At 40.5% G+C, this 16,143-nt stretch overlaps 2 protein-coding genes and 1 long non-coding RNA gene across 4 annotated transcripts in view; 1 reads left to right on the top strand and 2 right to left on the bottom strand.

The window, feature by feature from the left end:
- tap2t (transporter associated with antigen processing, subunit type t, teleost specific) overlaps nt 1-2,829 on the bottom strand; it is a 4,624-nt gene extending 1,795 nt beyond the window's left edge. The window contains exons 1-8 of one of the 2 annotated variants that reach the window (XM_035533513.1): nt 2,623-2,829; nt 1,894-2,103; nt 1,544-1,658; nt 1,328-1,458; nt 919-1,124; nt 608-805; nt 261-389; nt 1-104 (exon numbers count right to left, since the gene is read on the bottom strand). The exon at nt 1-104 is cut by the window's left edge and continues 85 nt beyond it. In XM_035533513.1, coding sequence (XP_035389406.1) covers nt 1-104; nt 261-389; nt 608-805; nt 919-1,124; nt 1,328-1,458; nt 1,544-1,658; nt 1,894-2,103; nt 2,623-2,644 — 1,115 coding nt within the window. In that variant the 5' untranslated portion in view covers nt 2,645-2,829. Of the gene's footprint in view, nt 105-260; nt 390-607; nt 806-918; nt 1,125-1,327; nt 1,459-1,543; nt 1,659-1,893 lie in introns of both variants that reach the window. The other variant, XM_035533512.1, reaches the window with a different exon arrangement.
- Nucleotides 2,830-2,944: 115 nt separating this feature from the next.
- LOC113579423 lies at nt 2,945-12,269 on the top strand. Its single transcript, XR_003410873.2, has 5 exons — nt 2,945-3,211; nt 3,377-3,489; nt 3,685-3,742; nt 8,493-8,600; nt 12,229-12,269. It is a non-coding gene; the product is annotated as an uncharacterized LOC113579423 (long non-coding RNA).
- slc16a5a (solute carrier family 16 member 5a) lies at nt 7,169-16,073 on the bottom strand. The gene is made up of 5 exons (XM_027013348.2): nt 15,857-16,073; nt 14,310-14,743; nt 10,762-10,905; nt 9,838-10,659; nt 7,169-8,635 (listed from the first exon to the last, which is right to left on the bottom strand). The coding sequence occupies exons 2-5, from the start codon at nt 14,599-14,601 to the stop codon at nt 8,373-8,375; spliced, it is 1,521 nt and encodes a 506-aa protein (XP_026869149.2). The 5' UTR covers nt 14,602-14,743; nt 15,857-16,073; the 3' UTR covers nt 7,169-8,372.
- Between the last annotated feature and the right edge of the window lie 70 nt (nt 16,074-16,143).

Genomic DNA, 16,143 nt, shown 5'->3' with positions numbered 1-16,143 from the left:
AAGTCACCTGCTTCTCTCACTTTTGGCCTTCTGTCTAGCAGCTGAAATACCTTCTCCGCTGACCACACTGTATTCAGTATATCTCCATAGACAAACACCAGATGCTAAGAACATAAAACCAACACATGGTACTTTGTCAGTGTTACAATAACACAAAAAAAAATTACATGGGTATAGAGAGGCTGCAAAAAAGATACAACCTGGTTTGTTAAGTGAATAAAGGAACTGCATTTACATAAAATAACAGACTTTGAACTCACCTTCATGCTGGTCACCATTTCTTTCTGATACAGCACAAATGCCAGGAGGCTCCCATTGCTTAGCTGGCCTGAGGAGATGAGATGGTGGCCAAGAAGAAGCATTGCCACTCTCAAGCTCACTGTTACAAACTATGCCGGGACAAAATACAGACACTCAGACATTGTCCATTACACAAGGCATGAGACAAAGCTAAGTGATCACCAACAACAGCGGTGGGCTGGTGGCTTGTATTACAACAACCGTGTAGCGTGTGGCTTCACCTGACAGAAGCACAAATTACTGGAGACGTGAGCTCTTCAGCTGCAGCCACACGCTGAATTTGTGGTCACTGTGCAGAAAGCCTTACCCTGCGCAGAAGGAGGTGCACTGCACTGTAGATGCCTTTGCGTATCTGGATCTGGAGCTTCCTGTTGAGGGCCTCCTCATAGCCCTTCTGCTCCTGGGCCTCGGCCCTGAAGCTGCGCACGGTCCTCACAGCTCCAATGGCCGATGATGCCAGCTGCTCGATCTCAGCCTTACAGTCTTGCAGCTCCCTGGAGGTCTTCTGCTCATTACGACATTGAGACCAAGCTGACGCTTAAACTGAGTAAAGGGAGCCAATCCCAGTTTGTTGCCACTTTCGTAAGACTAAGCAAGGGTCTGGGGAAAGCACATTACCTGGTAGAAGATGTTATAGTAGTTCTGCAGTAGAGCAAGGATTGGCATCTCCACACACGTGAGGAGTGTGAGCTGCCAGGACAGGCTGAGCATGGAGACCAGCATACCACACGTCTTTACTAGGCTGCGCAGGAGGATGTTCACGTTCATGGCAACAGAGCGGCCCATCTTATCAGTGTCTGAAACCAGCCGTGATGTCAGGCTTCCTGTGGGGGAAAGGAGCAAGTTCATATGGGAAAATAGGATCATGGGTATTTATCATAGTGCAAAAGCAATACTTCAACAATACTTCTGCTGCAGTGATCGTAACAGTGATCTTTCCATTGTAATGCAAAAACATTTTATTCAAACTAGGCAGCTAAACAATCAGCTGACTGCACCCATGGACAGTAATTTGTTTGCTTATTACCTGGTTTGTTTTCCTCAAAGAAGCTGATTTCCTGTTTCATCAGGTTCTGGAACAGCAAGTGTCGTATTCTCTTATTGAGTCTGCTTAGGCTACACATGAACAAGCCTCCTCGCAAGCCAGTGAACATAGAACTAAAACAAACAAACAAACAATATATATAGCATGCTTAGACAAATTCAGGAAAACAGCAAACAGCAACAGAGAAAATGCACATACCTTCCAAAAGAGTACAGTGACATGAATCCGATAGCCCACTTGAACTTCCCATGCTTGTATTTTCCACTCAAAACATCAGTGACTTTTCCCACATAGTATGGAATACATGATTCAACTGAAATGAGAATTGCAACATTACAGTTTATTATATCTAAACCATTGCTGCTGGCTCTATATAACTGAAGCATGAGCAAAAAGTAATTATATAAAAACAAAAAAATCCAACCCTGTTTCTTATGTTAAAGTGGGTGTTTATCATTTAGTATTTAGGATAATTCAAGGCAGAGGTTTGCACAAGGCTAAATTAAGACTTTGTGCAAACCATAGAGAGGCACAGAAGCTAAACTTACATAATGCTGCCAATATGAGAAAAAGGAAGGCAGCTCCCAGGTAGAGGAAGTCTGGTTTGGAGTAGTGAATCACTCTCAGCAAGAGAGCCTTGGCCTCTTGATCTTTTCTCTCATTTTTTGCATCCTTTTTAGGTGACCCATTGGATGGAAATGCCTTCTCCCACACCAAATACACCAGAGTGGCAGCCACTGCGTTCAGGACCACCATGCCTAGGGTGGGCACAGGAGTGAAGCCCCGTTGGGTTCCCGAGAATAGTGTTTGTACAGTTTCATAGGCAGCAGGCAAAAAACACAACAAAGCTACCCAGTGCTTTAGCAGAGGTCGTGAACTCTTGTACCCAACCACAGAACTAGCTCCATTAAGTACGACCCAACTGAGAGTCCTGAAAGCCGAAAGCCAGATCAAGTCCAGTCTAAAGGTTCCTTCAAACCACAGTAGTCCTGTTAACAGTGATAGCCAGAGGGTCAGGTCACAGCAGAGGACAATGACATATGCGATTGGGTGAGCCATCGAAGAAACGTTCACCTATGCCTTGTCCTTACGCTTCTTTACACAGCTAACACTTTTTCAAATCGTTCGTGTAGACCCAACTGTATTCTACACGATACAAACCGTTTCGCGTTTGGTCGTACCGTTATGCAATCTGAATTAAGAGTAGCTACCAATTGAAATCGTGTTTTAAAATTATTCGCATGACCAGAATAACTCTATATATCCAACGATCTTACCACTGTCCCTTAAAATTTCCATTCGTGGTCAGCTAGGGTTTTACTTTCAGTTTCATTGCTACAACTATACAGCAGGCTTACGTAGATTTGCCCTCAGATATTGACGGAAAACAAATCAGATTATTCCCCAAAGAGTGAAATGTGCGTACTGTCTCAAAATCCCTTAGAAATAACGACTTAAATATGTAATTTATAACACTGTGGCTTCTTGGTCATAAATTATTGGAAGAACCGTTAGAGGGCAATAGCGTGCAGTAACATCTACTTAGACTGACCCCACTACCAGCTCTTTACAAGTACTTCTGTAGTGATTAACGTCAGAATTTCAGTCACGCTTTCATGGCCTTAGGAGAGAATTTTAATGTAACATTTTTAGTTTTTTATTTATAAAATACTGTAGACTAAAATACGTGTATACTGTACGTAATAACGTTTTGTACGTAAAGGAACTCGTCACGTTTGAGGGTGTTGTACTTTATTAACTAGCTTGCTGGTATAAATCAGTTTTGATCTGCTTTACTGGCGTTCGGAAATCACTGTTATATTTTTATCACAAAAAAAATGAGCTGGACCCTCCAAAAACCCTACAGTAAACAATCATTAATTTTTATTTTATCTTTACTGCTTATACAAAAAGTCAAACAAGTTTATCATTATTATTATTATTATTATTATTATTATTATTATTATTATTATTGCTTGAGTGAAGGAACTAGTCATTTGCATTCATTCTCTCGTCTTCTCATCTTGCTAGGGCTGCTCTCCATCTCAGAGCTGTGAGAAGAGCTCTCTCCTCCTCTTCCTGGAGCTACGCTGCTCCATCTGTCTCCTGCAGCTCTGGCCCACGGCAGGAGCAGCATTAGAGCTGTAAGCTCTGACCTGGTCAGGAGCTCTGAGAGTGTTTCCAGGCCAGGAGCTATGCTGAGCTTTGTCATTCTGTGCCGTCACCAAGAAATCATGATTAGGTGTCCTGGAGGCATAAGTGTATTGTAATTGTAAATTGGATACCATCCAGGTGTGTAGGCATCCCCCGCCACCTCATTTCTCCATCTTCTTCTTCAGAAGCATTTGACACACTGAAGCTGCTGCGAGTGCAGGTACTGGGGACTTTCTGAGAGAGGTAGGTGACCTTCATTCTCTCCCACACTGTTGATGAAGATGGGGGGTTGCGGTCCAGTGGTTTCTTCTGGTGCTGTCTCAGTAGGAGTCAGAGGGACACCACACTGAACACATTCATGCAGACTGAATCTGTATACTGAGGAAAGAAAAAAAATCATCAAGTCTCCAGTGTTGCAGAGCTTACTGCCTGGTTTTGAAATGAAATAGGTCATGTGATCTGTTTTTTGCCAGGGATATGTGTAATTTTGGCTAATCTGACAAACATGGTGCAAAAACATGTTAAATGTTTTCACCAACTTAGGGTTTTATTTTAAAAACACAATATGTAAAATATTTTGTGTGTACCTTTGCAGTCGACCTGATGCAGGTTAATGACCAGGAACATTTTTTAAGTGTAGAACTTTTAAGTTACTTTTGTTTGAAACTATTGTTACTTTCACCATCCTATCCAGGTTGTTCCAACTGATTTTTTGGCAAATTACATTAGAATTTAGAAAGTAATTTTCTAGCATAAGTGCAGCATTTCTGAATGAAGTCACAAAAAGACTATATGACATTGTGCTTCTGATATAGTATTCCAGGTGTGAAAAATTCTTCATTATTTATTTACTTGGCTTATTATAGTTTCTTAGAGTACAGACTTTATAAATTACTAGGAAAAGGTATGAAGAGTATAGGGATTAAGCATACAGTAAAAAACACTTGTGGTGTGTTTTTACACACACATGCACATGTGTATGTGCTCGCAAACAGTCTATACCACAGCTCTCGTTATATCCCAACCATAGACTATATAAAGAGTCTATGAGCCCAAACTAGGCTCGGATTGTAAAAACATGGTAGCTATACAATTATACATGGTAATTGACTAAAATAAGCATATTATTGCACAAATTATAAATGAAAAATTAAGCAAAGACAGTCTGTGGAAGAAACACTAATATTTTCAGAGTATTGAAAATATGTCAGCAACCCCAGCATAAATGATGCCTATATCGAGTAATGAGTAGCACATTTTATTTTCAGACAAACAAGGTCAGCTAGATGAAATCACATTTTAAAGCTGCAGTTGGTCTGATTGAAAAGAGAGTGGACTTTTCAAGCTGTCAGCACTCTTTTCAGTCTTACCGAATACAGCGTTAAAATTATATTAGTAAATCAGATGTTTTGGCAATGAACTATTTCAGTTCTACATAGGATAACTGACTGCAAACACATGCAACCGTGAGCTCTGGCTGGTGAGAGGGTATAGCTCTAGCCGATGCACACAAAAGCAACCAGTGTGGTAATAGCGACCCTTGTGGATCGCATACTAATAAAAAAGCATGAGTGAATGCATGTGGCTTTTTTTGTTTGTTTGTTTTAAAGTAAAAATATTTCAAAATATTTCAACACTTCACTGTTTTTGGTACCGAAAAACGTACTATAAACGTTTCTATAATTTTTATCCACATATTTAGAAATTTATCCACAATATTCATTGGGTTGCAAATATTTATGTCTGTCTAACCCAGAATCCTAGTCAGGTGTCATTTAACTTCATATGCTTAACTGTAAGAATATAATAATTACAGCCTGTTTACCGATTCAACTTTTTGTTGTGTTTAATTGTCCTTATTATCATGGTTGAGGAAAAGCAGATTTTTAAAATTAAGTACAACAGTTGTAGTATGTAAGCACTTTGAAAGCTTCACAACATACTTTAATGCTCCAGTCCATATATAGATATTAACCTGCAAAAACACTAGGCCACAGTAGCCTAGTTGTGATAGTATGTGCCTCTATTACTTATTTACTGCTAGCTGACTTATTCCCGAGCTAGGACTGCATAGAAGGGTGAGGGTTAAACATCTTAAGAGGTGGGCCATGCCTATGTATGTAAATGAAGAAAACACCAGAGTGGTTTCTTGTTCTTAAATGATTTCTTGTATTTATGGAAGTGTCACTAAGTGCTGAGAAACCTCTTTCACACTCAGCATAGCTTATCAGGTATGTCCTACTGGCAGTCAAAGTGTGTTGGATCTTCCCATTTTATTCATTGTAGAGTTTCCAACTTCCGAATTCCTCAACTTCCCTACTTGGCATTTCAAGCTTTCCTGCCATATGGATATGTCTCCTAGTGGAACAAAAGCCTCCCTCTCGCACAAAACAAAAACAGAACAGACCAAGAACAGGAACCTTTCTATAACTGTCGGTGTCCTGGAATGACAGGGAGCAGGGACAGGTACAGAAGCAGGCCCAGGGGCAGAAACAGGAGCAGGATGGACACAGGCAGACAAAGGAACAGAAGACACAGGAGCAGACACAGAAGCTGGGGTCACAACAGGAGCAAACCAAGGAACATAGGCAGGAGCAGACACAGGAACCTAAGGCACAGAAACAGGAGTGGGAACAGATACAACAGCACTTGGTGGTACTGAGACATAACAAACTTGGATTGTGTAGGAACAGCCAGTTTCATCCCAGCTGAACAACCACATATCAGACAAATTATGACAATAAACACAGGGTTTATATACACAGGCTAATAAGGGCTAACAAAAAGTAGGTGAAACAACAGGTACAACTGGTAAAAACAAAAACAAGGACCAGAACAGGAATGGAGAAAATAAAACAATGCTAGGAGGGGCCAACTGTGATGAGAAGTGCTTTTGTTTTGAAATGTTCACAAGAAGACAACTGAATTTCCCAAAAAATATTATAAATATCATTAGAATCTGTTTAGATTGGCTATAATTAGATAAATAATATAATTATCTAACTGAAGTTTTTCAGTGATAGGCTCTGAAGCTCATTGAAGATCTTTGAGAAATCCTGTGCAGGTGAGATGCTTGAGCAGCCCATCAAACCTTCTGCATTCAGCATCAGAAGATTGTGTTGCACCTACATCATTCCTCTTCCAATTCTGAATTCTACAAGAATCAACACCAAGCTCTCTCGCTCTCTGTATGTCTGTGTGTGTGTGTGTGTATATATATATATATATATATATATATATATATATACACACACACACACACACACACACACACGCATGCACGTATGTATGTGTGTGTTTTGTGCATGTCTTGGCTCGTCTCTGAAGGGTTCTTTAGTAAAGGAAATGGTTCTCTTTAGAACCATGAATTCTATGTAGGACACATTTAGATGCCTTTAAGAAATCATCAAATGCATCTGATCACCTGAGATCACCTGATAAATCATTAGAGTCCTTTATACCGTGACATCAGGAAAACACAAAATACCATAAGTTACTACTGAGTACGACCAGGGGCTAACAGAAACTTTGGCTTCTATGATTTTTTTTTTTTTTTTGTAAGCAGGGAACGTAAAACAAATGTATTAGGGAAGGGAGCATTTTTGTTTTTACATTACAAAAGTATATACAGTATGTAATGTACAAGTCACTTGAGAAAGATCAGACCAATCAATGCCAACAACTGATTTTTTATTTTAAACAGACCTATAGTTCTATATAGCACCAAAGTGCTATTTAGAACTATATATACACTATATATAGCTTGGTATGTAGTTCTATATAGCACCAAAAAGGGTTCTTCTATACAAGCTTGACATCATAACAACAGAAGAACTGTTTTTGGTTAGAAATATATACAACACTTTCTTAAATGAACCACAAGACGTGTACTTGTATGGCCCTGATAATCTGGGTCTGAAAGTGCGGTACTGTGGCTCTGCAGATAGACCCTTCTCCTTATGTGATAACTAGACTTCGGAATTTTACAGTTACATGAGCCTATGGGATTCATTTATTGTGAATAGACTGTATGCCTTAGTTAATTAAGAACTATTTATTTTTATTAGTTTCTATAAAAAATTCAGCTGTCTTCTAAATAAAATGATATATACGATAAATACATAGCCCTTTCCTCCTTTGTAGACTTCCAAACTTTTCATATGGCAAATTGAAAATAGCAATATTAAAATAAAATTTAAATAAAACAACTTTATTAACAATGTTGATATTTGTATTGGTTTAACTTCACTAAAAAGCAGTGGAAGCAGCAGCATCTTTGGCCTGTACTCCAGGATAGCAGCTCTACCTAAATATTATCCTTTATATAGCACTTGTTTGTGCACAATTCCATGACACCATTAAGCAAATCATTAAAACTGAAGCACATTCAAACACTGTGAAACAGTACAAAGCTGATGTGTGGGAAATGATAAAAGTCCTGTTTTATGTAATATGGGGATGTCAAGAACTCTTTAAAAGAAATGTACAGCACTCATTTTAAAACTTCCAGCCTGGACATTAACCATATTGTCATAAGAAGACTCATTAGCTCACTGTGCAGTACAGCTGAAGGGATCTAGAATCTGTGCAAATGGTGGCATGGAAATTTTATTATGGGATTCTAAGAACCTGATAATGTAAACAGGTGAAAGTGCCATGCCTAACTGTTCTAAAGTCTGAGTTCAAGGTGGGTAAACCTTATTTTGAAATTCATAAGAGGAAGACTATTTTTTCCTGAATAGGTGGCATACACAAATAAACTGTAAATGTAAACAGTACCATACTGAAATACATGTGCATATTTATCCAGTTGATGTAGCACACAGACCCGAGACACTAACTGAGATGGTCATGGTGCAGCCATGGATACAGTTCAGACACTAGTGACGCGCTCCATTGCGGTGAAAGAACGATCATCCTTCCCATCCACAGACACACGGATGTACTGATATTTTGGCACCAGGTTGTGTTCAGACACATCTTGTGTATCCAGGGTAGGCAGCACCACCTTCTTTGCTGCTTCACGCCTGTCCAGCCAGTAGAAGGACACCAGTAGAAACAAGGCAGATGAGGCCACCGTGATACTGCAGGCCAGGAACAGGTACGTGTACTCTCCAGTCCTGTCCACTAGACTGCCTGAATCATACCAACAAGACACATACATCAGGTAGGCTTAGTGATTTACTGTATCTGTAAGTATCACAACATACTAGACCACATGGCAGGGTCATAATTAAAGAGGTGTAGGTCTGACTTTACCCTATAAGATATAATACCTAGGGTTTACTTCATGAACCATTTAATGTGTTTTAAAAGTAGTAAGCACTGGATAAAATGTTCTTGACTTCACCTTAGCTTTGTCATAGGTTAATTTGCTTTGTCATGGGTGAACTACATCATGCTTAAATAAGCAGACCTATCTAGGTGAGAACTGATAACGCATAACAGAAAAACAGGGTGTATGCGATGAAAATGATGTATGTAATGGGTCAACTGTTATATACAAATTAGATACCAATGTTTTCACAATACATTAATAAGTAACTAATTTTAAAATTAGAGGCAGTACATTTCAGGGTGTTTCCTACAGCGTGAGACTTTATCATTACAGCCAGTGGATGGTGTTGGGTTGCATGGCTGACATTTTAAGTCAGCACAGCGCTTATGCCAGGCAGTCAGCTGCCTGGTCAATCTCAGCACCCCAGGAAAGAGAGCCTGGCACCAGTCCCAGTCCTGCCCTCTAATTTCCTTCTAAGTTCATTGCTTTCACAGTACAAGGAACATTCCATTCCCACTTAGAATTTCTGTCCACATGCATACACACTTAGAGAGGTACATCTTTAAGCACAAACAAAGGAACACAAAGTGCCGAATGCTTAGGGGTGGAGGAATGGATTACTTGAAAGCAGGACTGAACAAGCAGGCATCATTGGCACCAACTGTACTTGGGCTTGAGTTATAGATAAAACCAAACCGTTTTGATCGTTATGAAATTACAGCTAAGATTTATATCACTTGTCAAGCTGTTTAATAGAAAGACTGCCACAAAAGGTTTTGGAAGGTATTGGGCAGTGGTATTGGTATTGAGTAATGACAGATTTCAAGAGCTACTTAATGGATGTTTTGGTATAACCAGTGCATCTAAGTGCCGGGCTCTCATCACACACTGGTTAATTGGTTAACTGGATAAAAAGAGTGAAATAACCATTGATGAACAACCACTGTGGTAAATACTTCACACGGTTAACCTCAATTAGACAAATACGAATACATTCAAACCATTCATACACTCAAATTCATACACAGACACATCAGCACACTTTGTGTTTTCATTCTACCTGCAAGAGGTGGCCCAATCAGCAGTGTGACGCTCTCCATGATGGACAGAAGGCCAAGTGCTGCAGGAAAGCGCCTCATGTCCACTATGTCCATCAACACAGTGAAGACCAGTGATCCCACCACACTCATCGACAGCCCGTAGCACAGGACGTATATCAGCAGCACAGAGAAGGAGGGTGCAATGCAGCAGATGCTGTCGCTTAGGCCATTCAGCAGCACTGCTACTGAGATCACGTAGATATGGCGACCCTTGAACCATGGCAGGCCAAAGAGCAGTCCCACGGGTGGCCGCACAAAGATGTTGGTGAAGCCCATGATGGAGAGCAGCAGTGCCGCCTCGCTCTGGTCCATGCCGTGGTCGGTGGCGTAGGGCACAAGGAAGATCAGTGGCACCACGAATCCCAGCATCATCCAGGTGATGGCCAGCGAGAAGACGCAAAACCGATGGTTACTGCAAAACAGGTCGAATGCCATGTGGCGGCGGAAGGATGTTGCCAGGCTCTTCGACAGCACCCCCACACGTGCCTTCAGGCCCCCCTCGGGCACCGGTGCAGGGCATTTACTCTGTCTTTTGGGCAAGCGTGGCACCAGGGGCCTCATAACAGCACCACAGACGCAGCAGTTGAGCAGCACAGCGCCCAGCACAAGGAAACTACCTCTCCAGCCCAGTTCACTGTGCAGGTAGTGGCCCAAGAAGGGCAGTGTGGCTAGGCCCAGAGCGGTGCCCGTGGAGGACATAGCATTGGCGAAGGCACGGCGGCGCACAAAATAATGGCCCAGGATTGTGACAGCCGGCTGGAAGCTGAAACAAAAGCCTAGGCCTGGGGTAGGGGGATGTTTAAAGAAATTCAGTGAGGTGAATATGTAACTATATTATGTGTGTCAGAGTTTGGCTGTTTTGGGAAGATTGAGGTCAAACTGACCTGTAATGACCCCTGCAGTGATGTAAAGTCCAATGATGGAATGTGTAAAGGAGCTGGCTGCCATTCCCATTCCACTCAAGACTCCTCCCACCATAACTGTTATCCGGCAACCAAATCGTTCCACTAAGACACTGCATAGAGGACCTGAGAATTAAACACTTATTGTTAGGAAAAAAACACCAAAAGAACTCCAAAGGATTCAACTGTAATCCAGCCACCTTGTTTACAAAATGAATGCCTATAAGGACCACTTTAGATCAATATAGTGCTTAACACAGTGATAAATGATTAATAAAAAGTAGAGCTTTTAGTAAATAAGCCATGCACAGTTATTGTTGAATGAAGTCTTTTCCCCCCACTGTATTTTACATTCCTTCAAATGTTTTTAAAAAAAGATATTACTTTATATGCAAATACACATGCTCATACACACAGGCACACACTCAAATGTACATGCATGCGTCTGTGCGTGTGAATTTTAAAGCAAGAGAAACAGCTTTAATGCTCCTGCCCCAGGTGCTAGCCATTCCATTCAAGTGTTTGTTGAATTCCTTCACAGATTACACCTCATTCTACTTAATGAAATGCTGATTAGGTGATCACCTGAACAAAATCCTATTCTAACGAGCAACAGTATAAAAAGCACTGCTGCTGTCATCACTATTCTCTTGTTATAGAACCAGCTGGATGGGAAACGCAGTCCTGGGACTACCCAAAAAGTACGTGTAGTCAAAATACAGCTACAGACCATGCCAAAAGAAAGGTTCTTAATGAGGAAAAGAAGAGTTCAATTGTAGCTTTACTGGCAGAGGGATACAGTGAGCATCAAGTTGCTTCCATCTTGAAAATTTCAAAAACTGTGGTTCATAAGAACAAGGTCAAACAGCAAACACATGGGACAACACCACCTGCAGACTGGCAGAGGTTAAAACTGACTCTCTACTGACCACGATGATCGCCATCTCATTTGAATGTCACTTAACAACCATAAGATGATGTCAAGTGACCTACAAAAAAAAAAAAGTGTGCTGGGGTGAATTGCACAGCAAGTACGGTTCGAAACAGGCTTCTGGGGCAGGGCTGAAGTCAAGTAAAGCTAAAAAAAAAAAAAGCCCTTAATGAGAAGCAAAGAAGAGCCAGACTGAAGTTTGCGAAAGATCATAAGGGCCGTAGAGGACTGGAGTAAGGTGGTCATCTCTGATGAGTACAATTTTCACCTTTGTCCAACACCCGGTCATGTAATGGTTAGACGGAGACCTGGAGAGTATCTTGCATCCACTGAGAAATTTGGTGCAGGATCAGTGGTGATCTGGGAGTGTTTCAGCAAGGCTGGAATCGGGCAGATTTGTCTTTGTGAGACACATGAATCAAGCCACTCACAAAACTGTGCTGGAAGAAAACTTGCTTCCTTCTGCTCTGACAATGTCCCCCAACTCTGATTTGTTTTGTTTGTTTGTTTTTCAACAGGACAATGCTCCGTCACACAGCCAGGTCAATCAAAGGGTGGATAAGGGACGACCAGATCAAGACCCTATCATGGCCAGCCCAATTCCCAGACCTGAACCCCACTGAAAACCTCTGGAATGTGATCAAGAGGAAGATGGATGGTCACAAGCCATCAAACAAAGTCGATCTTGTGGAATTTCTGTGCCAGGAGTGGCGTAAGGTTACCCAACAGCAATGTGAAAGACTGGTGGAAAGCATGCCAAGACGCATGAAAGCTGTGATTTAAAAATCAGGGTTATTCCACCAAATATTGATTTCTTGACTCATCCAAAGTAGAAATATTAGTACTGTGTTGTTTATAAATGAATATGAGCTTGTTTTATTTGCATTATTTGTGGTTTGAAATTTCTGTAACTGCTTTATTTTGACCATTAGTAATTTTCATTTAAAAAAATGCTCTAAAATACAATATATCTGGAATTTAGAAGAACTGTTGCCAGTAGTTTATAGAATAAAACAAAACTGCTCAGCCTGGTCAAACACATACCCATCAAATGTAAAACTAGAGAAACTAAATTTTGTAGTGGTATCATAGGTTTTGGGCCTGACACAAATTTAGGTTTTCACAATGTTCATGGTATCATTGCCTTAGTTTTTTTTTTTTAGATCCTTTTGTCAGATGTTTATATGGTATAGTGAAGTACAATTATAAGCATTTCATATGTAAATTTTTTTTTTTTTTACTTTTTATTGACACAAACATCCAGTTTAATAAGGACTTAATATTTACAGTGTTGACCCTTCTTTTCTTTTTTTTTCTTTTTTTTAAGACTTATGCAATTCGCCTTGGCATGCTGGATATCAGATCCTGGGCAAACTCTTGACTGATGGCAACCAATTCTTGCCTAATCAGTGCTTGGAGTTGATCACAGTTTCTGTGTTTGTTTGTCCACCCTCTTTTTGAGGATTGAGATCTGGGGAGTTTCCTGGCCATGGATAGAACATTTCAATGTATTGTTCACCGACTCACTTGGTTATCACTTTTGCCTTGTGACATCATCTCCATCATGCTGGAAAAAGCATTGTTCATCACCCAATTGTTCCTGGATCGTTGGGAGAAGTTGCTCTTGGAGGATGTTTTGATACCATTTCTTATTCATGGCAATGTTTTTAGGCAAAAGTTTGAGCAAATGGTGAACAAAACATTGAAATTTTCTGTCCATGGCCAGGAAGCTCCCCAGATCTCAATCCCATTGAAAACCTGTGGTCAATCCTCAAAAAGAGGGTAGACAAACAAAAACACAAACTGTGATCAACCCCGGCACTGATCAGACAAGAATGGGTTGCTGTCAGTCAAGATTTTGACCAGAAGCTGATATCCAGCATGCTGATGCGAATTGCAGAAGTCTTAAAAAAGAAGGGTCAATGCTGTACATATTAAGTCTTTGCTTAAACTGGATGTATGTGTCAATAGAAACATAAAAAATTATGAAATGCTTATTTTTGTACATCGCTATACCATATAAACATCTGACAAAAAAACTGAGGCAGTAAACTTTGTGAAAACCAAAATGTGTGTCAGTCTCAAAACGTTTGGCCATGACTGTATATATGCATGTCCCTGATCTATACAGTCACTATGGTTCTGCAAAGAGAACACTCAACTCTGTCAAATGGCAGCATAATCAAATTGCAAATCCTTGTAACAATCTTCTTCTTTGTCAGAATTAAGGTGTAAACACAGAAAGCAAATACTGGAGCTCCCTCTCTCACACCCATAAATCCTTTATAATGTGATTTGGCGTTTATGGTCTTTGCTGGTAACTGTAATCAATGAACACAATGTAGACTCATGTGTGTTTATCTTTAAGAGGCAAAGTATCAGCCTTAATTATCAAAGCAGATGTGAACCAACAACTGCAACTTCCTGTTCACTAGAGGAAAGTATCCAGGTTCGTGTTTGCAAATCAAACATTTTCTGACAAACACAGAGACTGGAAATTAACTAACACTCTTCAGATTAAAGGAACTAAATTCTTCTAAATGTAAAGCACACATTCAGCTGGCATTCAGAAATGTAGCATGAGAACTGCTATCTTTACCTCCAGCATGTAGGACTGCAGTCATTATAGATGGCACCCAGGATGTTTCACTGTTGCTGGCATGAAACTCTGTCTGAAGATCTGTGTAGAAGATGCCCATACAGGATGGAAAGGCCAGTGTCAGGGCTAGGACCACAATGGTGGCAACCAGAACCACCCAGCCCCAGCCCCCATCTGGTGCATCAAAGGCCACTGGATGTGCTTCAGTCATGGTTGGCGTTGCTACTCCTTTATCCCCTTCCTCTGACCTTCGACAGCAGGACTCTCCTGCCTGCTCCTTCTGAGGAGTCATATCTGATACCTGAGTGAGTCACCTGATTGTCACTGCTCCCGTTGTATGCCTATATGGACCAGGATATTCTGGACTGGTCTCGGCAACTATTTGCTTTCAAGGCAGGCTTACACATGCTTGGTTCTTCACAACTTCACAGAATCTATGTAGAACAAAATTTTAAAAATTAAAATTAACTTGATTGCATTTTGTGTATTGTTGTGACCAGTCAATTTGATCAGTTGCGCCATGCTATAACCGTTAATGTAATTTAAGTCATATTTGCATTATGAAAGACATAAGAAAGCAAAACACAAAAACGTTTAACACAACAGACTTGGCTTCCTGTGCTAAGCTCCATAAATTAGATCACTGTTTACATGAGGACGCTTTTATTTTACATATTATTTATTTATTTGTTTGTTTGTTTAACTTAATAAAGTACATGTTCAGCCTGGATGACCTCAAAATGTTACACAATATGACCAATTAAACTGATGAACTAGTTGAGCGAAAGCCTCTGTCATAGACTAAAAAAAACTGTATAACATTTTAAATAGAAACGGATAGAATAATTGAAGGATAACATATAGTAAAGGGCTGTTCTCTTGATAGGGAAATACGAAAGCGAACCAGCCAGTCTATTGGATAACATAAGATCAGGAAGTGTCGAAGACGAGTTATTTGTAATAAATTGCTAAATCTTTATCATAGCTGACAACTAAATTGGTTCAAAATTTGGTAAGCATGAAACTAGTGGCGTTTACCAAGATTTTCAGTCCCATGAGCATCACCACTAGAATAGTGTGAGTGGACAAATGAAACAGATGTCTTGTAACTTGTATTTTAATATTTTAGTTTTCTCTGCCTCAACAGAGCAGTTAGCTAAGTCGGGAGACAAGTGGGAAAAAAAACAGGAAAGATAGGCGCTTTAACAAATGAGAAACAAAAACAGACTACTTGTAGTTGTGTTTGCCAGTGCCACTGCTGTAAGGCCATTAGCCAAGATCACAGAAGTTAAGCCATTCTTTGATGTAGGTTTAAAAACACGAGAAAGCAAGACAAAATACCAGTGAAAACTGACTAATGAGACTTCCAAAAAGTAGTAGGTACCACACTTGTACTTAAACTAACTCAAATTCTTTCGACACGTAGGCTAATCGAACATCTAAACGAAGTGCCTGGGGGATGCCTTCTTGGGTTATTGCCTGCGTGAACGTAATAGTGTACCTACTCTCCTGACTGCCGTGGCTCAGACAAACACGCGGGATCCTACCTTCAGTGACTCAAACCTTCGGTTTGAGTGGTCATCATGTCCCTTTCTGCCAAGGCTGAAGCCGTGTTGGCGAATATTACAAGTAGTGTATGCACGGTGTCATGTTCGGGGTAAAGTGGGAGTGGGCAAACCCATCGGCAACGTTACGGAGAGCGGAAAATGCAAATACTACAGATCTGCCTCCAAAGCATAGAGCAAAATACACTTGTTCCCAGAACCAGCCACAAAATACGATAAGGTTAAAGAGAAACGTCTTTATGCCGTGGCTCCTTTAATGACGGACCATC

Source organism: Electrophorus electricus, chromosome 14 (genome assembly GCF_013358815.1).
Source record: "Electrophorus electricus isolate fEleEle1 chromosome 14, fEleEle1.pri, whole genome shotgun sequence".
Classification (NCBI taxonomy): domain Eukaryota; kingdom Metazoa; phylum Chordata; class Actinopteri; order Gymnotiformes; family Gymnotidae; genus Electrophorus; species Electrophorus electricus.
The sequence above is the reverse complement of the archived record's forward strand: the minus strand, read 5'-3'. Positions and strand labels throughout refer to the sequence as shown.

Coding starts and splice junctions, on each gene's coding strand:
- slc16a5a (XM_027013348.2), bottom strand. CDS start 14,601: ATGACTCCTCAGAAGGAGCAGGCAGGAGAGTCCTGCTGTCGAAGGTCA. Junction 10,906..14,309: donor TGCAGTCCTACATGCTGGAG/GTAAAGATAGCA, acceptor TTTAATTCTCAG/GTCCTCTATGCAGTGTCTTA. Junction 8,636..9,837: donor GATTGGGCCACCTCTTGCAG/GTAGAATGAAAA, acceptor GGTATGATTCAG/GCAGTCTAGTGGACAGGACT.